This window comes from Pimephales promelas, chromosome 15 (assembly GCF_988280905.1).
Source record: "Pimephales promelas chromosome 15, fPimPro1.hap1.1, whole genome shotgun sequence".
In the NCBI taxonomy this organism is placed as follows: Eukaryota; Metazoa; Chordata; class Actinopteri; order Cypriniformes; family Leuciscidae; genus Pimephales; species Pimephales promelas.
The window spans coordinates 18,925,884-18,949,171 of NC_142783.1; the positions used below are offsets into that span (position 1 = coordinate 18,925,884).

The 23,288-nt window shown below is 38.7% G+C and overlaps 1 protein-coding gene across 2 annotated transcripts in view; it reads right to left on the minus strand.

The window, feature by feature from the left end:
- Positions 1 to 23,288, minus strand: part of ryr2b (ryanodine receptor 2b (cardiac)) — a 56,095-nt gene that overhangs the window by 22,626 nt on the left and 10,181 nt on the right. For both annotated transcript variants that reach the window (XM_089120282.1, XM_089120283.1), the window contains exons 26-63: positions 23,021 to 23,229; positions 22,691 to 22,865; positions 22,343 to 22,551; positions 20,864 to 21,186; positions 19,497 to 19,611; positions 19,205 to 19,365; positions 18,525 to 18,684; positions 18,145 to 18,231; positions 17,137 to 17,363; positions 15,569 to 16,400; positions 14,514 to 14,714; positions 13,502 to 13,607; positions 13,255 to 13,395; positions 12,861 to 13,137; positions 12,054 to 12,168; positions 11,750 to 11,882; positions 11,545 to 11,648; positions 11,311 to 11,446; positions 11,041 to 11,218; positions 10,846 to 10,954; positions 10,528 to 10,648; positions 10,081 to 10,250; positions 9,734 to 9,957; positions 9,377 to 9,467; positions 9,129 to 9,269; positions 8,800 to 8,963; positions 8,544 to 8,622; positions 8,326 to 8,415; positions 8,055 to 8,192; positions 6,499 to 6,576; positions 6,234 to 6,309; positions 5,408 to 5,531; positions 5,198 to 5,313; positions 4,283 to 4,359; positions 3,545 to 3,666; positions 2,258 to 2,307; positions 1,858 to 1,918; positions 758 to 996 (exon numbers count right to left, since the gene is read on the minus strand). In XM_089120282.1, coding sequence (XP_088976408.1) covers positions 758 to 996; positions 1,858 to 1,918; positions 2,258 to 2,307; positions 3,545 to 3,666; positions 4,283 to 4,359; positions 5,198 to 5,313; positions 5,408 to 5,531; positions 6,234 to 6,309; positions 6,499 to 6,576; positions 8,055 to 8,192; positions 8,326 to 8,415; positions 8,544 to 8,622; positions 8,800 to 8,963; positions 9,129 to 9,269; positions 9,377 to 9,467; positions 9,734 to 9,957; positions 10,081 to 10,250; positions 10,528 to 10,648; positions 10,846 to 10,954; positions 11,041 to 11,218; positions 11,311 to 11,446; positions 11,545 to 11,648; positions 11,750 to 11,882; positions 12,054 to 12,168; positions 12,861 to 13,137; positions 13,255 to 13,395; positions 13,502 to 13,607; positions 14,514 to 14,714; positions 15,569 to 16,400; positions 17,137 to 17,363; positions 18,145 to 18,231; positions 18,525 to 18,684; positions 19,205 to 19,365; positions 19,497 to 19,611; positions 20,864 to 21,186; positions 22,343 to 22,551; positions 22,691 to 22,865; positions 23,021 to 23,229 — 6,159 coding nt within the window. The remainder of the gene's footprint in view (positions 1 to 757; positions 997 to 1,857; positions 1,919 to 2,257; positions 2,308 to 3,544; positions 3,667 to 4,282; positions 4,360 to 5,197; positions 5,314 to 5,407; positions 5,532 to 6,233; positions 6,310 to 6,498; positions 6,577 to 8,054; positions 8,193 to 8,325; positions 8,416 to 8,543; positions 8,623 to 8,799; positions 8,964 to 9,128; positions 9,270 to 9,376; positions 9,468 to 9,733; positions 9,958 to 10,080; positions 10,251 to 10,527; positions 10,649 to 10,845; positions 10,955 to 11,040; positions 11,219 to 11,310; positions 11,447 to 11,544; positions 11,649 to 11,749; positions 11,883 to 12,053; positions 12,169 to 12,860; positions 13,138 to 13,254; positions 13,396 to 13,501; positions 13,608 to 14,513; positions 14,715 to 15,568; positions 16,401 to 17,136; positions 17,364 to 18,144; positions 18,232 to 18,524; positions 18,685 to 19,204; positions 19,366 to 19,496; positions 19,612 to 20,863; positions 21,187 to 22,342; positions 22,552 to 22,690; positions 22,866 to 23,020; positions 23,230 to 23,288) is intronic.

Here is a 23,288-nt window from a genome sequence, read left to right on the forward strand (position 1 = left end):
AAGCACTCCAAGTTTAATATATATTAAAAAAGTCTGATAATCTACAATTTATCCTAACTGTATGTGTGCTTCATTCATAATTCAGACAAAATGCAAAAAAAAAAAAAAAAAAACGAGTAAGTGGGGTGAAATTCTTTCTAGTGAAATGGTAATCAGTTAATACAGAGCAGAAATGTAGAGCATGAATGATTCAACACATGATGCAGCTGTTCTAAAAACGAGCTGCACATCGGCTCTTATCGCAGCGAAGACTGTTGCAGTCCCACAGTGCAGCACAAACAGCATTTTCTTTTGCCAGGATACTTGTAAAGAAGATTGTTCATAGAAGTAATATAAGATCATGCTCAAGAGAACAATTCTCATGTTGCAGAGAAAGTGAAGGAATACCAAATGCCATTTTGTTCTTCTTACGAAACAGTGAATATTTCCCCACAGCCAGTTCCTTTAGATCTTTATATGGTGGAAAATAGTACGAAACATTACTGAATGTACCCATAAGAGGGGTCAAACACAGGGCCATATAAATTACACTGCATCATGTGCAGACAGGATGACGAGTGTCACTCAAGTCTAAAAGGAAGTGATCTGCTCAACCCAAAAACCCTTTGTGAATATTTTTCCACTGCCGTTTCACAATCTCCATTTATTTTCCCTCCATCTGTTCATTCATCATAGGGCACACTAATCTATTCATTATTCATCTAATTAGCTGCTGCTATTTCTTCCATCCATTCCTCCCTCTTCCCTTTTCTCTTACCAATCAGTCCCCCTCCATGCTGTCTCTGGGAATCATGCTGGAAAAGAGCGGTGAGCACCGGGATCAGGGCAGTGGTGGTGTACGTTATGACATCACTGTCTCCCCTGCTCTGGCCTCGGTTCAGTCCATACTCATCCCGGGTCACAGTTTCCACTGTTAGCTCAATATCTTCTGCCGCGGCTTCAAAGAACAACCATAACGGCACTCTGACAGATTCACTAGTGACTTTCGTTACCATCCTAGAGACAAACAATCATAGACAAATTAGAAGAATCATAAGAAACCAATTTGAAATGATTCAAGCTTTGTGACATGGTGCAATATCCTCCCGGAAGTAGCCATCAGAGAATGGTACAAGGGATGGACATGGTCAGAAACAATGCTCAGGTAGGCCATGGCATTTAAACTATGCCCAATTGGCACTAAGGGGCCTAAAGTGTGCCAAGAAAACATCCCTCACACCATTACACCACCACCACCAGCCTGCACAGTGGTAATAAGGCATGATGGATCCATGTTCTCATTCTGTTTACGCCAAATTCTGACTCCAGCATCTGAATGTCTCAACAGAAACCGAGACTCATCAGACCAGGCAACATTTTTCCAGTCTTCAACTGTCCAATTTTGGTGAGCTCTAGCAAATTGTTGCCTCTCTTTCCTGTTTATAGTGGAGATGAGTGGTTCCCGGTGGGGTCTTCTGCTGTTGTAGCCCATCCGCCTCAAGGTTGTGCTTGTTGTGGCTTCACAAATGCTTTGCTGCATACCTCGGCTGTTTCCAACGAGTGGTTATTTCAGTCAAAGTTGCTCTTCTATCAGCTTGAATCAGTCGGCCCATTCTCCTCTGACCTCTAGCATCAACAAGGCATTTTCGCCCACAGGACTGCTGCATACCGGATGTTTTGCCCTTTTCACACCATTCTCTTTGTAAACCCTAGAAATGGTTGTGTGTGAAAATCCCAGTAACTGAGAAGACTGTGAACTACTCAGACCGGCCCATCTGGTATTGATTGTCAATACTAAATTGTCTTGACCAGGACCACACCCTTAAAAAAATTAACTTGTATATCAGCGCACCAAACACACAGTGTAGCATTAACTACCTTCCATCCAGGGACTGTGCCAGGATTTGTAGACAGCTCACCAAAGCAACGGCATCATTTCCTAAGAGGAAACATGGCATTGAGCTAAATGCAATCTAGACAGTGAAAAGTACCAGCTCCTGATTTATGTTTTCCATGGAGGGTGTGTTAATAAAATTAATGAGGTATGTACTATAAGCATTCGCCTCAGCAATACAAGACAGGGGTGAGTGAACAATGGGAGAGGATAATGCTGAGAGTGCATGAGATGAATACAAACTGCTTCTAATTGAAAGTGTTTCCAGCTAAATATTTAAAAGTTGATTTTTATTAAAAACAATATATATATATATATATATATATATATATATATATATAAGTGAGTATGAGAAAAAGACATTCGCACCACACAAACTCTTACCAAACAGAGAGATTCTGCGTCTGGCTAGAGCTCCAAGTTTACAGAATAAACTAGAAAATAACAGGAGAGAGGATACGTGTAAGAGGAATGAGGGAAATGAATTGGAAAAAAAACAAGATAGATGGAACTGAAAATATGTAATGACAGAGAAGCAAAGGTGGACATGGAGACACAGACATGCAATCAGCCTTATGTACGTATGCGCACACACACACACACACACACGCGCACACACACACACATTTTCCATTGACTTCTACTTTATTATATTTACTGTCCCCTAGAATTTTGCACTTTCAGATATTTATTAAAGGTGCACTAAATAAATAAAATTTTGTGTATGTTTTGTTAGCCAATTAGAAATTCGCCTTGGACTTATACTGATACCAAAAATGGTTTGATCAATTTGAAATGATTCCAGCTTTCTGACATGGTGCATTATCCTGCTGGAAGTAGCCATCAGAGAATGGTACATGGTGGCCATAAAGGGATGGACATGATCAGAAACAATGCTCAGGTAGGCCGTGGCATTTAAACAATGCCCAATTGGCACTATGGGGCCTAAAGTGTGCCAAGAAAACATCCCCCACACCATTACAAAACCACCACCAGCCTGCACAGTGGTAACAAAGCATGATGAATCCATGTTCACATTCTGTTTACGCCAAATTCTGACTCTACCATCTGAATGTCTCAACAGAAATCGAGACTCATCAGACCAGGCAACATTTTCCCAGTCTTCAACTGTCCAATTTTGGTGAGCTCTAGCAAATTTGTGTATGTTTTGTTAGCCAATTAGAAAGTCGCCTTGGACTTATACTGACACCAAAAATGGTTTTCGTACATGCAATATCACGCCAAAGCAAATTATTTAGTATTCAGTTACTGAGGTAATTGTACATTAACATTCTATAATCAGTTACTCATGATTCATTTGTTCCATGAGCAAAAGGGTCAAAAAAAACATGAGATTACTAAAATAAACTGAGTAGTATTCATCTGATCATGTGATCTCAACATGGCCGCCCCCATGAGGGCACCCACTCCATGCAAAATAAAGCAGTTTTTATAAAGCTACTGATATGACTGGAGTATTCCTCTCATGTGACTTTTAAACATATTTAAACAAAAGTACTATTCATTTATTGGTTTAAAGCATGACTGAATGTACCTTTAAGACATTATTTAGTAAGTTTATTCATTTTACTCAAGAAGACCAATGTAAGAAAAACCTGACCCACATAATCACATAAACATTTGTCAAGGCAGTCTATTGTCACAAATTACCTGGTGACCATCTCCTTTTCCTTATTTGTGGACTGGCAGCCATCTCTAATGGAAGACATTGTAGTGGACAGGAAGTAGAGATAGTGATTTTTGAAATATAGATCTAACAGTGGCAATACAACCTGGGACAAAAAGAAAAAGAGACATGAATATAGAATAAAACAAGAGTATGAAGAAATGTTCATTTTCAGATTTTTGTTGTTAGGTTTGGAATTTGAAGTGACGATTTTTAGAGCGCATTAATGAGATTGATGGTTGTGGAGGTCAGGGAACTGCTGAGTGCCATTATTGATCTTCATGTGGGAAAGAAAACCTTTTTAACTTGCAGGGTGCATATTGTCTCAGAACAGGGACGCATACTATCATACAAAGCAAAACATGACATCTAATCAATTCCGAGATCAGCAGTGACATGATCCACAGAGATGTCCATCTGGACAAACAACACAAAAGGCAATCTACCATGACCACTACGGTTCAACAAAAAACAAAAAAAACAAACAAAAAAACAAGCTAATTGCTTTGAACAAGCTAATTACCACTTAACAAATACACACAGCCAATACACAAAATAGACATTTGCAGTGTCTTAAAAAAATAATCCTAAAAATCCATTTAATGGATTTTTTTTTTTTTTTTTAAATAAGTTTGACTTAGCTGCAATGCTGTGATGGATTCTCGTGGATTTCAGTGTGAAGTTCAGTTCCAAAGACCTGAGCTGCATTAAAGATGACTGACCTTAATGAAGAAATTAATTTGTTGTTCACGAGGAACTCTCTCAATCCTGTTAATCTGCCCTCGAGCTTGAGCAACCTCTGCAAAACACAACACAACACTAATTAAATAAGCAGATTTCAATGCAGTCTTCACAAGCTTTAGACAAGCCACTGCAAATGGCTATAGAATGAACTGAAATTCTGATCATTTTAAAGAACACTTTACCCCCAAAAAATGTTTTATCCACTAAAAATATCTGTGGTAGCTCTCAAATCTAATTTGCAAGAGCTATTTTAGTACATTATTTTATGTATTATTATATTAAAATTTTCATTTTCACTCATTTTAGTACTTCAACTTAATCTAAATTGTATTTTAGTTACATTGCAAGGCAATATTCTATATTTTTTATTGAAATTGTTTATCATTTTTATAAATAACATTGATATTTATATTTTAATTTATTTCAGTTAAGAAAAAATATTTGTAATAGTATTAGTTAACAATAACACTGATTCTCATTTCTACATATTTTCCATGACGTTCATATTTGAAAATCAATGAAAGCTCTCTGAATGCTAGTGAGATTTGAAAGCCGCTTTAAAGTAAATATTGGTCCGTCCCTCACATAAAGCTATCATATTGCTTCAGGAGAATACCTTTTTTTAAAAACAATCCTGACAGATTCTTGCCACATCAATTTAATATAAAAAGAGCTGTGAGAAAACTGCTTGGTCTGGATTGCCATGAGGTTTGGAAAGGCATGAGGATGATGATAGCATTTTCAGATTTGTGTAAAGTATCATTTTAACACCCCTTCCAGATCAGTGAGGCCTTGTAGTTAATGGGCAGTTATATAAAAAGACAGATGTGCAAATAAGTAATTGAAGAGAAGTGGAGTGGAACAACCAGTGTGTGTGTGTGTGTGTGTCTAACCCAGTTCTAGTAGCTCCTCCTGGGCTTGCTCAGTGAGACAGAGGGCTTGCTGAAGCAGGCCGTAGGTGAAGCGGCTTGCAATCGCTGGGGAATCAGCATCTGACACCTTTTTGTTCCTGTGCAGTGAGAATCCAGTCAGTGAAAATGAAATGAGCACTTCAAAAGGCATCATCCTCATTCTAGTATCCAGTAGGAGGAAAGCACCCTCACCTCCTCACTGAGTACCCATTGATTTGGAAGAACTTGAGAACATCTTGAGCTTTGTCTCTGACTCGGTTCTTGTCTTTAACACTCAGAGCATCATAAGGTACAAGCAGAGGGTGACTGCCCCCTCCTGGACAAAAACAGCATCAGAATTAACAGCCACAAAGGATTCTAGTCCTGCTAATTTGGCTTTGAAACAATTGCCATTGTTAATAGTTATATAAATACAACACATTTTAATTAATTCAATTGCTGACAGTTATTGGAATACATTGATTCCTACACGTAGCTTGTCCAGGGCACTGCTTTAGTAATTAGTGCATATTATTACACAGTTGCAGGGATAGGCAGTATTTCAGATACATGTATTTAAAATACAAAATACTATTTTGTATTTTGAAGCCTTTGGGAAAATCAAATGCAATTTGTATTTAAATACATTTAAGATGAGTCTTTTTGTATTTACAAAATACATAAAAATACTTTTTGCCAGTCAACCTCTTTATCGCGGTACTGGTTTCATGCACCAACTATTTCCGCGAATAATTGCAATTGCAGATTTCGAACAGAGATAGCGACAAAGAAGAAAAACTTTCGATTGCAGCTTTTAAAAATAAATCTTTTCTAACATTATAAATGTTTTTGTCAATTAAATTCATCCGTGCTGAATAAAAGTATTTATTTCTTAAAAAGACAGTAGTGTACATTCACACCTCTTCATCTCAGCATTGCTATTTCAGTGTCTTTCTTCAATGTAAGACGCAGGTGGCTGCAGAAACCCTAATTGAATTTACTGTATCATCTCTCACAGCAGCCCATCTGTAACACACACCTTTACTCTCCAGTTCCTGCCGTTTCCTGGCTGCCCAGATGTGATGATAATTCTCAGCCAACCGCTCTGCCATAGCCTTCAACACCAAATTGAAAGTGCAGTTATTTTTAATCCTGTTAATGTACAGAGCCAGCTGCTGGCAGTATATAAGAGGCAATTTCTAAAATGACTCCTAAAAAATGTTCTTCTAAAAGCTATTTTAACTATACTAGTTGTTCAAATAAAAGCTGATTTATATTGTGTGGAATTCATTGAGGCTGCTTACATACTGATCCCAGGTCAGAGTGACACTGCTCGTGTCCACGGGCTTTGGACTGAATGTGGATGCTCCTTCAAAAGACAGCTATTAAAAAGACAAAACACAACTTATGTTCTATATAGACACACAATGCATTTATCTAGTTTGATTATTAGCATTTGTCAAACCCAAGAAGAGTCTATTTTGAATGCATCCCATTTTCTCTGAATAAGCAATGCCTTGCCTAAAAGCCTAAGAGCTGTTAATTCAGTCTTAGCGAGCACACACTATTCTGAATCCCAATCACTGAATCCCAGTATGTAGTATGAAATAGCTGTCAGTTCAATGCAAAAAGAGAATGCGTGGTACTGAAACACTAAAACACAGATATGGACACAAATCATGTAATCATGTAAGAAAACAATCATGTAATAATAATAACTATTCATAATATTATTAAAAAAATGAAAAAAAAAATTAATGTGACAAACACATTTCAGACATGTGATGAGCTAAAGACAAAAAAAGAAAGAAAACATGACCTACGCTCCCAATTATTATTATTATTATTATTATTAAAATGAACAGTGCTCTGCTTTACTCTGAAACATGCAGCGCTTCAGTCTTTATATGTACAGTATATAATTATATCATAACCATTGCGATTTGATGATCGCACTAAGCTAGATCACATTCTCACAACCATACATTGCCAAAATTCATAAAAAAGTTACCAGGAATCTGCCAAATAACACAGTTTCAACATATATTTTACTTGTATTTGGCGCATTAAACCCTGGCTAACATGCTAAGGGTGTCCCGCAGATGGCACTGCTTTAAAGAAGCAATACATTTCGATTTACACAATTCACATGCGTCATATTTTTTAGGTACGAAAATACAGAAATCTGTATATTGGAAGGATTTTGTAAGCTTAAACAGCTTTTTTTTTTTAACATATTTTATTTTTTCTAGTGCTCCAAACATGGACCAGCACTATATATATATATATATATATATATATATATATACATATACATACAGTATATATAGTCCGGTTTGCTTACGAGTGCAATGACAAAATATCTGTTGTTTAAATTTAAGGAATAATGGATAGAACAGAGAAACCAGAATACCACACAATAGGCTATTAGTATTGGTGCTATAGTTTGTTACCGGTGTCACACGGTGTTCAGCCATAACACTAGTTACATTGCTTACACCAGTTTTATTTTTTATAGTAGTATATAATAAGTAATCAGATTACGTTTAAATTTTCAACAAAATATCTGCATTTCTTTTTTAACGCATTTTACTTTGATTTCCCTCTTACTGGCTGGCATCGCTCATGTGCCCATGTTGAGAGAAATCAGGAGTAAGTGCAAAGGCGTTGTGTGCGCTGTGTAAACATGATGGTTATACATAACATTTGAACTTTCTTCTCCTGAGTCTTATTCTTCTGTAATCCAGAACAGTAGCAGAGCTGAAAGCTTTGTTTGAGCTTTGTGTACAGGTGTGAATTTGCATTTCCTTCAGCCTGAGGCGAATTCATTTAATCAACTATTCCCAACACTGTACATTACCTTGCCAGACTGCGAGATCCTCCTAGCTGGGTTGTGAAAGCCTTGTGACTCCCCCTCATTGGTCCTCTCAATAGTCCAGCCCAAGAACAGCATGCATTTCACAGTCTCTTTGATGACCCCTCGATAACCTTCTTTATCCTAAAATACAGAGCAACCTCAATGCGAGAAAATAAACTGAAAGTTGCCTGTTTAAATCTATTTGAATAACACTGAATATATAGTGTTGTTGTTTGTAATGTGTGTGCATGCATTGTGAGGGAGGGTGAACTACCTTCTCAGATAGAGCTCTGTAAGGTTTTAGGAGTGGATGAACTTTAGCACTCTCAGAAAGCTGTTCTCCATGAACCCAGCCATTACCAAACTGGAAAAGAACCATCAAACACAAATGGCAAACACAATTAAAACTACATATTTCCCAAATATTTCACTATATTAATGGCTATTATCATCAAGTATATTCCTATAATAATAAGTAAAGAAACTTATTACCTTGTCCATTGACCATTTCTCATGTGTATGTTCAGCGTATTTGTTCACCACAAACTCGAGCCTCTCTGGGATTGTCACACTATAAATGCATGAAAAAAACTAGATTATTATTCATCACATATCAAATAAACGCAATACAAGAGATAAAGTGAACTTCTAAAACCAGTGCTCACGGGCAATTAGATCAAGCTCAAGAGTGTTTATTTGCCCTGGTTAAGCATGTTTCATGGCCCTTTTAAGTCAATAGAAGTCTTACTTTGAGGTGTCCAGGGGTCGAGGACAAAACCGTCTCTCTGAATCCATCGCTAAGTGCATCTCTTGTCCGCCGGTGCAGCTCGGGTCAAGGTGGTTGGGAGGAATCGCCCCAGCAACTGCACTGAGACAACCGAGGGCCAGTTTGAACAGGTCTGCATCGCAACACTGCGGAAAAGATTACAAATTTCAACTTTAAAATTCAACTGTTAGAACCAACATTCTATCCATAAGACACTATTTAGGAGCAATTAATTGTATGATCACGTGGTTCGTGGCATATTTGCAATATAAACTGAGCGTAATGAAAGAGTGTTTTCTGTCTTTTCTCACTTTTTTGGCAAGAGCACTGAATATACCCCAAAACAGCCTCCTGGTCAGACGAAGTTCTTCCTCTGAGGCGGAGCCAAAGCCACCCCATCCATCATTCAGACAGTAGTACTTCCTGCTCTGCTCATAATGATTGGTCAACAGCTGGGAGAGGAAATGACCACAATGATAAGCAGAATTATGAATACCTGATTCATCTTTAAATATTTTTTGATTGAATGCTTTGTTTTTTTTATGTTTTCTCTTTAAACCTTAAGTGGCATCTTAGAGTTTTCTGACAGTTGAGGGACGTCATACACAAGATTACGCAGCAGAAATTGCAGCATGGAGGGATTCAGTTTTCTGTGGGAATGAAGTTTCACACATGCAGTTAAAAAAATATGAATGGATTATAAACATACAAACCCATACAGTATAAAAAAAAAGCTTTTGCAGTAAATGACAGATCTTAAAGTCAGTCCTACAAGAGCAAGAACTGGAAGACAAAGATGCAGTGACCACATTATTTGCAGAAATCCTTAAAACAGTCACTCTTGTAATTGTGTCAATCATATTAATGACTTTTACTAATGATCAACACAAAAAGAAACAATGTCTAACATCCTCACCCGCACACTGCCAGCAGACAGTCCTGTATGGCATCTCTCTGGGCCTTGGTCAGTCCGCAGGCTTTAGAGAGGCTGTAGACACCCTCCAGAAGCCCATCCACCAGCCTGGTCCATTGAGATGAAGAGTCACACAGGAGAGAGGAATACTTACTCAGCAGTGGCAGCATGGCCACACATATGTATCGATTGAGGGCCAGGGCCATGTCTGTTCCACCTAACCCCATCTGCAGATAAAGATATATATATATAAATAATACTTGAATAATACAAATAATACAAAATAATACTTTTATTCATCAAGAATGTATTAAATTGAGCAAAAGAGACAGTGAAGACTTTCAAATTACGTTATCCATGTTAACAGCCGCTTGCAGGTCCGGCAGGAAACCATACTCCAGTAAATGTAGCAAGAACTGCTGGTCCTGAACTCCGTAGACTCGGTCCAAAAACAGCACCATGGCTGCTTTGTGATCCGGACAAAAGATCCGAGACATGTCTGGCTCGATCACTACATCATCTGAGTATAACAAGCACAAAACATTTTCCACCACCAATTAATCACTTCTAGACTTCAAATAACTAACTACATAATTTCCCAGCAACTCCAACCTAAATATGCTTAGTTTATTTAAAAACTGAGCTCGGGCTCTCTCATTACGCTGACCCCAGTTTTTAATCAAATAGATTTACTGTAGAAAGATAAATCAATTGTGTTGAAAAGAATGATTTTACATCATGAATGTATATTTTACTTAAGTTTGCAAGTCAACAAACACCAACACTTCCACACGCACCTGTGTTTATAATTGGTAAACTAAAAGGAATGTTTATGATGCCTTCCAGATCCTCTCTGGGAACGAGAGACCTCAAGATTGCCCTGAATCGGATGGCCTCACCTTTACCCGCTTCTATGAGCTGCAAGGCCACATACGCACACAACAACAACAAAAAAAAAAAACATTAGTAAACTGAAAAACCATTCAAAGCTTTAATGGAAACTGACATGGCCTTAAAAAGTAGATAAAACCAATTAGCCATTTCCAACTCACTCCTTCAAACACATCATGAGGCTCTTATCTAGCTTTCCCCAGTGGGTTTCCCGAAACACTTACATGCGTTTCAGGGGCGCAGCGACCCAATAGATCGATCAGAGCAGAGTAGAAGGTCATTATGGCGTGTCCCATGTGGATGACATCATCATCTTCATCATCAAGCGTGTCACTAAGAGTGCAGGTCGGAATGAGACACGGCTATGAGCGAAAATGAGAAAAACAAAGACAGAATAAAACTAAAAACACAACACTCACAGCGTCCGGTTGGAACTGTGTACACTGATTCCATCCTGCTGGTGGGAAATTCTAATGGCTTCCTCCATGGTTGCTAGAAGACCATTTCCCCCCTCCCCTCGAAGAGCAGGGCCAAAGCACTCAGGTCGGCGAATCAGAAGCCTCACCACCACATAGGCATTCTCCTCAACACTCTCACCTGTATGAGGAGAACAATTGATCAAAACCAACCAAAAAGGCATTCAGTTAGGTTTCACCAGGTCAGGATTGCAGATTAAAACTAATCATTACCATTGCAAAATACTGCAAAGCGTAGGAAGTCCAGGTAACGTTCTCCCTCTACAGGATTCCATCCAATATCAGGGTATCCTTTGGAGACCAGCAGAGCACAACTACACAAACCACAACCTCCCAAATACTCCACAACCTGTACGGACACATTCAGAAAGACCAGACCAGTTCAATATCACCAAAAGTCACAAGGGATGTAGAAGAGAGAAAAAGCAATCCGTCAGTGAGACTTACTTTCTCTAGATCTGCCTCCGTGAGAGCAAGTGCCAGCTCGTTGTTGTCCATGACAGAAGCGGCCGCCACATCCAGAGGAGTCGATCCTCTCATTGAAGGTGACGCTGATCAGAAAAAAACCCCATCACATTTACTTAGTCTACTTCCATAAAAATGTTCAAGTTGAAGGTTATTTATGGGTTAAACCAGATCAGTATGAACCTACCAAGTCCTACATTGCTGTTGTCCAGCAGGTAGCTGAGATGATCAAACATGGCTTTCTGGTTATGGCGACTGATTCGACAGAAATAACACAGGAAACGACAGCAGTGTGCAACCATCTTAGGGAACATGATTTCCTTAATGAGGCAAGAGAATCGGAGTTATCAGAGGACCTCACTGGAGTGAATAAAGTAAAACATTCAACTTAATCTAATGATTAGGTTATATTATGCAATTGACATCTGACTACTGAACATTAATGAACACATAAGATGATAATCACTGAAAGTAATTGTTAGTACGATTACCTTGGATACTCTAGCACCAAGTACATTCACCATAACTTCCATGACGGTCTCATGCATCCCCAGAGCTCTCATCAGATTAGGATGCTGGTAGAAAACTTTATTGTTCATGATGTCACTACACAAGAGAAAACTCAGGTCTCAAATAAAGGATAACCTGGCTTGGACATAGCAATATAGCATAGAAAACAGGGGGGATGAATGCTGCATTATAGGATGTGTTAAAATTAATTCTATGGGCTAAGACATTTCATGGGTATCAAGTTTAGTGCCTGATTAGAAATGCAAAAAAAAAAAAATAATAATAATAATAATTATGTATTTGTGCTTAATCATGAAAATACAGTACCGTTTAAAAGTTTGGGGTTGGTAAGATTTCTTTAATGTTTTTTTTTTTTTTTTAAGTCTCTAAGTTTGCTCACCTAGACTGCATTTATTTGGTTAAAAAAACACAGTAAAAACAGTAATATTGTGATATATGTTTTACAATTTAAAATTATTTTTTTCAGTTTTAATGCATTTTAAAATGTAATTTATTCCTGTGATGACAAAGCTTAATTAGCAAGCAAGTCGTTCAGAGAATGTTAATGTATTTTTTGTTCTCTGTCACATATTATAATTGAGTAAATAAGTTAATAAGTTAAATGAGTCAACTTATACATTTCTCTTTCCTTTGGGTTTTATAATAATTATGAAGAAGGTTGCAACTCTCATGCTATTTGAAAAGGTCAAGTGACAATTATTGAGTGAAACATTAGACGCTGTATAATGCCTAGTGTTCTACCTATATAAACAGCTACCGTCTCTCACCCCAGTCCTCTAATCATAAGTTCCTCTTCTTCTTTGCCCATCCTAGCCGTGAGCAATGAGCGAATGCATGCTAGAGCCCACTGTAGGTTAAGAGCGTCTTCCACAGATGCCTGGCTGATACAGTAAGCCTTCTGTAGTGGAGCAGACATCTGGCCATCCAGCCCAGCATACTGTTGTAGCAGCAGGCTGAAAACAGCACGCACCAGAACGGGGTCTTCAATCGCTCCCTCTTGGGCCCAGTGCATCATGGTCTCTGATATCAGCTGCTGCAGAGAGACTAGAATGAGAGAGGTCCGTTTAAACTTACAGTAGAATCACAGTTTTACAAGATCAATAGAATCAAGAGGCTATATTAACACAAATCATAACGAAAGAGACTGGTAGTGTTTCTGACCAGGTTTGTTCACAATCTCCTCAGGCAGGCCAGACATTCTCCTCTTTAAATTCATTATTTTACCCACTAGGCCTTGGAGGTTATTCCTGATTGACAGGTCATCCTCATTCTCATTCTCTGAATCACTGTCTATCTTAATTCCTGAATTAAATAAAGAAAAATAAATAAATGCTTCAAGTATGACAGGTCATGATGCCAGTTGATGGCAATACGATTATGGAATTGGTTGTCCTAATTGGCTGCCTACCACAGTGGGCCATTAGATCCTGATGGAATTCCCACATCAAATCTTGGATGTCCTCTGGGCACGGACAATCCTGACACTCCTCGCGGAAGCTCAACATCATGTTCATCTGAACGGAGAAAAAAAAGACAGAACTCCTTAAGAACCTTGCTTACAACTGACCGAAAGCTTGCCTTTAAATCTGCCTCCATCCAATGAACAACTAATGTATAGAACCATGTTCCCGCCCTAAATGTTTTCCTTTTTTTCAAAAATCCATTTCATTCAGATGCAAAAGTAAAGATCTGTCACTACTTACATTACAACATGACTTTAAAAGGATAATTCATACAAAAATAAAACTAACTAAAGTAACTCAACCTTATGACGTTCCAAGCCTGTACGACTTTCTTCGGCGTAACAAAAAATATAAATTCCCTAAAAAATAAAATTCCGGTAACGCTTCATTTTACAGTCCAGTTACCCATGTAAATACTATGTACTTATTTTAGTAACTGCAATTATTGGGTAATAACTAGTACTAACCCTGAACCTACCCCAAAATATCTAAACCTACCCCTGTTCCATGTACTTACCTTATATTAGCCAGTACTTTCTAGGTAAGTACACTGTAAGTACACTGTAATTACTGTACTGTAAAAGGAAGCGTTACCAAAATTCCTTTTATAAAGTAAGTCATACAGGTTTGGAACGACAAGAATGTGAGTAAATGATGACAGAAGGACAGAAGGTGCGTTCCATTCGACCGTAAGTGGACTTCACAGGGTATTTCGCCATGTTAAAAGTGAGATTCCAATTCGAAGGGAACGAACATGTTCAGTTCGAAGGGCACTGTAAACGGTACAAATGGTATATAGGGAATAAGGGAACATTGATACATCACTTCACAGGAAGTCAGTGAAGTCCACTTCAACTGATATACCGTGTTCAGGGAGTAGGGAGCAGTGAACACTGCGTAGGGACCTGTCGAATGGAACGCACCTTCGTCTAATACTGTTATCCCATGACCTCTGACCTGTTCCTGAGGGGGGGAACGGAACTCTTTAGTTTTGCGCGCAGTGAGGGCAGCAGACATGTTGAGCGCATCCATAACTTCATTGTACCGGAAGTGCTGGTTGTCTTGGAGGTGACCAACAAAGTCACCTGAGAATGACATCACAGCTTCTACTCTGTGACGCACCTGGCAGTCACATAAGTACTTCAGAAGGTGGCACACCTGATGATGAGAAAGAAAACAAATATATAGCTTTATTCCAAATGCTTTTGAAAGAAGTCTACTGGCCAAGGCATAATTTATTTGATTAAAAAAAAATACAGTAAAAATGTTAATATTGTGAAATAGCATTACAATTTAAATTGCTTTCTAAATCTTGAATACTGTATATTTAAAAATGTAATTTATTCCTGTGATGCAAAGCTGAATTTTCAGCATCATTTCTCCAGTCTTTAGTGTCACATGATCCTTCAGAAATCATTCTAATAAGCTAATTTGGTGCTCATGAAGTATAGGTGAACCTTTCAAAGGTTTAAGGTAAGTAAAAAGAAAAGAAGAAAAGAAATTGATAACTTTATTCAGCAAGGACACATTAAATTGGATAGTTCCGGTCCTTGATTCTGATTGGTTGAGCCGCGTTCAAAGCTGTTGTAAATTACTCAACAAACATACACTTGTGACCGAATGCTTGGCGGAGGAATAAATGTGTTATAACGTTATATTTTTTCTTGCTGGTGTTCATTTTATGAATAAAATTAATATTAAAATGAATCATTTTATGGAGTGGCTAATAACGCCCCCTTAGCTGTTCTAAATTCACTGTAAAACGCTGGACTTATTGCTTTATTTGAACTTTGTTGATCAAAAAATGCACCATGGTGTCAACAAAAATTTCAAGCAGCAAAATCTGGTTTCCTTTAAATGTATTATAATATTTTCCAATATTCAAAGTTTTACTGTATTTTTGATCAAATAAATGTAGCCTTGGTGAGCATAAGAGCCTTCTTATGCTCATCTGATAATGACAAAATTTTATTTTTTGGGTGAATGACCTCTTTAAATGATTTGTTGCCAACCTGCAATTTGACAGCTTCTGGAAGCTTCATCTGAAGAAGGCTTTGCTGAGAGACATCATTCTCCCAATCTCTACCCTCTATTTCCTGTCTTTCTCCATCACTCTCTTCAAGTTCATCCATCTTCTCTGTTCTACATGTTCCTCTCATGTATCTGACTGGCAGGATGAGACTAAACACGGCCTCCAGATCTGTCCCCTGATACACACCCACCATCAGGAGTGTGTGAAGTAAACCAAGCAGAGGAACCAACAGGAACTCAATGCTGCCCCCTGCAGGATCCCTCACACCCTGCCCAACTGCTGTCACTGCCTCCTTCAGCATTGCAATGACAACAGCCTTTAATACATCCAATGGGAACTCTGGGCTGTCTTGGCGAAAATTACTCCACAAAGCCCCATCGTTACCTCCTTCCATCTCATCTACTTTATAAGCTCTAATGAAGCAAGGTGATGTGAAGCGCATTCTCGGACGCAGGGAAGTGCTGAAGTCACTTCCTGGGAATCTTTGCACTTTCCTGTCATTTCTGAAAAGCGTAATAGACTGCGTGGCATCCATCATGGGCACAATGTATTCATGGTTCATTGCCTGCCTGGCACTGGCATGGGCAGCGAGGTGGGTGTTGATGAGGAGGTTGTAGTAATTTATCCGCAGCTGACCTGGCATTCTAGAACACTGCAAGGCGAACAAGAGTTGTGATTGGTCCACATGGCTGCAGAGGGCGTGGCTTACATGTGTGTTTCCATGAGCTGAAAGGGCCGAGTAGAGGCGAAGGGTGTGGTCATGGAACTTCAGGAGATCCCGCAGTTCAGACAGTTCCAGAATGTCCACACACCTAAAAGAGGGAGAAGTAATTATCATGGAACTAGAAAAACAACAACAAAAAATTATTTTATAACAAAACTCAGCCACAGCGTCTTCAGCGGTTCGGATTTAGGACCCAAGAACGTCCAAGAACAGAACACCACAATCGCTTAGACGCCATTGTGCTCCAGCGTATCAGCAAAGACAGACTTTGATGACAGCTCGCTCAGGACGGGGATGTATTGAAACGTTGCTGTCAATCAACAATCGTGGGAGGGACGTCCGACCGTGTGACATCACACGGTCAAACGGCTCGATTTGAGGCAGGGTTTCATTTTCATGGAATCTTAGTTTGCTTATGGCTTCCTGTTTCCTTTGTTCTCATTTTCTAGCCCCTTGTTTGTCACCATGGTTACTGATTTAACGATCACACCTGTTCATTATCCCTGTGAACTCCCTCAAGTTTGGTTCATTCTGGTATTGTATGTGCTACACACTCTGTTTCGTGGACTCTCGCATTTGTATATCCCTGAGTGGATTCTGTGAATATACATTTAATTATTCTTCAGAAACTAAGACTAAACTAAGCTGTCATGGTTGAAAGTTTTAATTCAAACTAATATGCCACAAAATAGATGTCACATCTAAAATCAAAACTTTTCTTTTTAGTAATATTTCTAGCTCTACTGTATAGATAAAAATGGCAAAAAAAAATGAACAAATGCATACGTTAGCTGCAACTTGACACCTCCAAAGTGACCTCTGACCTGTTATCCTCGGGTATATGCAGGGTCATGATCTGTCGGATCTGTGTGCAGCGAGCTCTCCAGCCATTTCTCTCCTCCAGACGGGTCACTTCCACAGGTTGAGAGTGGTCAGGTACTCGGGTCCACCGCATAGGCGTTAAGTGTTGAACACACAATCTGGGAGGGCACTGAGGTCTTGCATTTCTTCTTTCGCTCCAAAAAACTCCCGCTGATAGTGGCATCACATTCTGTGAGCAACATTACAAATATAGACCGCTGAAAATATTATAGGAAAACTATATAGATACAAAGTTATTTGATGTTTTATTTGTTAAGAACAGATCAATAGTGAAATACTTTTTTCTGGGCGTTCTAAACTAATATAATATAATATAATATAATATATTCCCGATTTGAGTGGGAGATTCAAACATGTCTTTGCATCATTACGTCACATCTGTACACATAATTTAAAGAAGAGTCTCGGCTAGTAGGCTATATTGCAAGTGAGGATGCTGGAGGTGGAGATTTATAGCCTTTTCTCACAGCGCGATGTACTGCAATGTCAGAATCAGAACAAAAGTGGATATATCTTACTAGTTCAAATGACATTTTCCAGTATGGTGGTGATACTTAGGTCATAAATAATAATCTGTGATTCTGAATGCCAGTATCCACATTGGCACGGTGACTGACAGCCTCACAGTCTCCTCAAACATTGTTTGTTGAAGTATTCGCGAAATTCCGCAAACGACTGCAATTGCAGATTGCAAACAGAGATGGCGACAAAGAGGAAAAACGCCGGACTGCAGCTTTAAGCCAAACTCAGCCAAAATGGATGTGTTACAGCCAAAGACTGATACAGCATTCAAGGTTTTTATGTATTAATGCCAAATGAGGCATTGCTGGCAATGGGATTCTTTTAAAGCCTGCAAGGACATCGGCATCGGCCATTGGGCTGAAAGAAGCACCTTTTCACACATTTATTAGGTCTGGCCATGGAGAACATAACTGATGTATTGGGTGTACCTTGATACGCCCCAGCTCAAACTGGAAAACATCAGGGCTGGTGGGTTTAGCAAATACAGCAGGGAAAAGTTTGGTGCCAGGTTCCACCTACAAAAGGAGAGACAATGCTGAAACTAAATGTACACTTATATCTAAACATATGAATGAGGACAAGTTTGTCATAAGAAGTATGTAGAAAGTGTCTTTCTGCTTGTTTATGGCTCAAATCATGACTACATAGTCAAGATATGCTTGAAATTATGGTATTTTTCCAAATGCAAGCATCATAATATATTATTAGAATACACTAATGTACTTTAACCTAAATGATTCAATAATGATAGGTAAAATATGCAATGCTAAATGAATGCAACGTCACCACTTCTGACTTTGATGTTTACCTGGAAGTAAGTTGCAAGCTCCTTGCCATTAGCAGTGAATGTCAGGAGCCCTGTTGCTGTGTCAACCAGACAGCCAATCTCCAGCCCGCTGCTGTTGCGACTGTGGGAGAGACTACTGCCCTCTGCTGCACTCACCATGTAGCAGCTGCTACGCTTGACACTAACAAATACACACAGAACAGCATTACATAATATTAAAGACAGGTTTATTAATATTTTGAATTAGCTTTTATTTAATATTTTGTGACCTTGTGTCATTTTTTCAAAGAGTTTTTTATTTGGATTTAGATTTGAATCTATAATTGACGTCTATAATAATTTCTATGAAGTTTGATGAAGATCAGACGATCAGTTCCCTTTCGAAGGGAACTTGAACTGCGCCAAGCGCTATGCGGAACGCCTCAGCGCTTGACGCAGTTCGAGTTCCCTTTGAAAGGGAACGTCTCAGGTTAAGACTGTAACCTTTGTTCCCTGAGAACAGGGAACGAGACACTGCGTCAAGCGAAAAGTGTCAAAAAGGCAATCATTGGCAATCTGTGAATTATTAGACACCGGTCAATGGTTAGAACGGTTCCCAGTGTTGGAATGCACAAATCACCCTGACACGGTCCAGATAGGCTACATACCAATAATTTTTTTTAAAAAGATACAGCATCTTTCAAATGCCCCATGAGTCCTACCTCTCATGAACTTTGCCCCACTCATCCCCAAGAGTGACTGTGACACTGCAAATGCTGTCCAGGTCAAAGGTCACATCATGATGGTTGAACTTCGAAGTTACCCATCCGACCCAAACGTATGAGGGCTCCTGACTGTAGGGGATTCTCACAGAGTAATAATACTGCGGTGAGAAAGATGAAATAAGATTATGTTAAACATAAAAAGTAACTTAAGACTACTTGCTTGAAAGTCACAAGTTCCCATTCAGTGATCCAAAACAAATGGATCAATTAGAAGAGGGTTATTGTCTACCGTAGTACAGTGAACGAGGCGGTTGTCTTCATCTTTCTCGATGGCCAGCACTTCCTCCAACAGACGAGCTGATGAGTGACTAGTGTTTAACTCTGTTTTCTTCTTCAACATAAACCTGCAGCCACCAATTGATACAAGTGTGTAAATACAAATTCAGTCAATAATTTCTCCTCAGATTAATCATGTTAGTTAAAGGTGCAATGTGTAACAAAGTTGAGTATCTATTAACAGAAATGCAATATGACATCCATAACTATGTTTTCAGTGGTGTATAAAGAACTTACTTAATTAGCCGTAATGTTTTTATTACCTTAGAATGAGACATTAATAGCTCCATAACCGAGGGAATCCCCTTCTATGAAGGTCGCCATTTTGTGACGTCATATTCCTACCGTAGCCGAACGCGAACAAACAGCGCTACAGAACGCGTTTCATCACTACCTTGAAAGAGAAGTAGCGGAAAGCTGGAAGCTAGCCTTACACTCCGTGAGTAGTGACTTTTCCCTTGTGAGTGGTGTAAAATATGTAGTTGGGATTGTTTTATGTAACTTAGTTCTCCCTCGCTGTGTTATGGGTTTGTTATGTTGGGGATAGATGTGCTGTTACGTTCGTGAGACAGCTGATGATTAGTATTCATGTCATTGACCGTAAAACAGTACGTTACAGGAATCACTAACCCGTCGATAGAGACTTTTACTAAAGTCTTTTATCACTAAAGTCGATCGCGAAGAGTTTTCAAAATCAGAGAAAAAAGCCTATTGTGTGTAGTAAATAGTATCTATGGGATGCGGAGATGACATGATTGTAACAGCGCGCGCACTTCCGACCTTTGGACTCATGCGGACGCGTCCCAGCTCAGCCACAGTAACAGCTCATATTAGCCAGCTAAACTATTACTACCCTGTTAGAAAAAATATATAGCTGCTCCCTCGCTGTATTATGGGTTTGCTACAGTATGTGGGGAGAAATGTGCTGCTGGTTACGTTTGTGAGACAATCAGCTGATTAATATTATTTTATTAAATTATATATTAAAACCCTTGATCCTCACCTGACTATCGGCTTTGTAAACAGACAGTATTCATGATGTGGTTTGTAATGGACTGTGGTACAGAAACAGTGACAATGTTACACACTCTTGGCTTACTCTGGCTATTCTCTGCTGTCTCAGCCGACAAGATGTTTGTCCCGTTTTAGCAACCGTAGCTTCTTCGAAAGGGAGGGGTGAGCAGTGGGCTGAGCCCTTAGTGCAAACCTGGTGCAAACTCGCAACCGAACCACTAGATGTCGCTAAAAATCACAGATTGCTCCTTTAATTGTGTTTGGTGTTCTAGAAGCAAAAGTGAACAAGGAGTGAAGTGAACTAACCGCTGTTTGAGTCTGGATGGCTTCTCCTGACTGTGGTCCTTGTGATTATTGAGTTCATCTCTGGATCCTGCGTATCTGTGAGCTTTCATCAGTAACTCAAAGTCAGAATCTGCTTCTCCTTCCTCTGGGTCTTTGAGTTGGCACACCACACCGCTGCTTTGGGGCACAGTGACCTCGCCAGGGCCGGAGAAAACCTGTGCACACTCGACTGGCATGCTCAGACGGTAAAATCCAACAGAGCTTGTGCCCCTTTCCTTCTTCCCAAAAAACCTCTGTGTTACTTTCAGACATGGGGTGTTGTCGACTGTTCCAACACGAATCACCTGGGTAGCAATTTGAACATTATATGTACAACATGTAGAACATTGTATGCGACCATAAAATAATTCAGGTAGCAAAACAACTAAGAAATTTAGTCGTGGTGGTACTGCCTTAAATAGAGAAGATTTTATTAATGAAAACAATAAATATTTTATATGTGTCCATGACATAATTTCAAAATTGTATTTATATTATTTATGTATAACATTTTAAAATAAGAATAAAACTAAATATTTTTTATGTATTTGTGTCCGAGATATATTTCCAAAAGTTAATAAATCCATCTGTGTATCATTCGTTCAGTCGTTTTAATATTGAAAGAAGAAGAAAATTTGAAAACAATTCCTTTTTAGTTTTTTTTTTTTTTTTTGCTTGTTTGTTTTTCCAAAAAGAAACGAAAAACAACAATTCAGCTTGATTTTTTGTTTTTCGTTCTGAGGTAGAAAAATGAATAAAGAGCTTGAATATTTGATTTGTACAATTACTACACGTAGGCAGGAATGAAACACCCCTTTCCTCTGATTTGTCAGCCGAAGGTCAAACTGTTCTGTCATCAGTTTTATCCTCAGTTCGGCACAGAGAATCAGAGTTTCTAAAGTATACACGCTTGTGTGTGGTGTTGTGGCTTACCGGGTCATGGTGAGAGTAAAACACACGTGCGTCACATCGTTGTAAAAAAAATGCGCATTTTTGAAAACAACAAGAATGAAAAATAAGCAGCCATGTATATAAAAAAATAAATAAAAAATACATATTAGCCTATAAAAATAGGCTATTGTGACCTTTATTACAAACAACATTTAGCCTATTTTAAACACCAAGCCTAAACTAATTTATTTGAATCAAAACTAAAACTGTACCAACGTTGGGTTCACGCATCTCCTATTTTGTCTAACGTTTCCATATTTGCAATGTAACATTTGGATGCTAACTTAATGTAAAGAAGACTTCATACTTCAGTCGAGTCCTAAATATACACGAAGGCTATCAGCATCTTCAAGGGAGCAAGTTAGACTGACCGAGATTAAATGAAATAATCAAAAGAATGAAATTAAATTGAATGGAAATTAAATTAAAAACAAGTGCTCAGTTTATCTGCAAAAATATGATGAAATATAATAAAATATCATTTCATAAAAATTATGTAAATTAACTAACTTGTATGTTAGAATGGTCATCTGGTATAGGAATGAACAAGGGCTCTCTCCAACTCATCCACAAAGGTAGATCTTTGGTCATGTTCAGACCGAAGGGCTGGTATCCCTCGTGTAGGCCACAAACACTGAAGTATCTCAGTGAGTCAACCTGACGACCCAAATTTAGACGACCCACCTGGTTTATCCCTAAACTACAAACAGGCAGGAAACCTAGAATTTATCAAAGAGAAGACAGCGAGAAATGTTTGTTATACAAAGCAACAAAAAAAATACACATTTAAATATATATATTATTCAAATAAATTTGATAATTATGTGTCAGAATGGAAAATGACCACAGAGAACATACCATCAGATATATTAAAGTCTTTTACAGCCAGTTCAGAGCCACGACTGTTTAGCAGCAGCTCTCCATTGAGAGTAACCATCATAGTGCATGTAGTCAGGTCCAACAAACAGCCAATTACATCCCCCCTCTTCCAGCGGCTCCCCAATTGCTCTTCCCCACCATGCCACCACTGCCCCTAAAACATGCATGTAAGAGATGAACAAAAATTATATTACCCGATATCTTTCTTTTTCCAATTGTTCCAAAAGGTATCTCAGACTCAGTCAATATATAGTCAGTATCCGATCTCAGTAAAATTGGCTTTGCCATAATAAATTATCATTGAAATACCTTAGAACCATCAAACACGAAGGCTCGTTCATCTGACCCAAGTTCTACGTCAGGTTTACATCCAGGTCGTGCCCAGCCCACTCTCATCTGTCCATCAGTTACAGCCTCAAACTCAAAGTACCATTTGCCATATTGCACTGCAAAGGGCTGCTCCAGGCGGAAAATCCGAAATCTCTCAGCAGCCACAGATTTAATATTGAGACTTGAGGCTATGGGAGACAAAAATAAAACAAATGTTTATTTTGATTTACAACCATACTATTTTTTT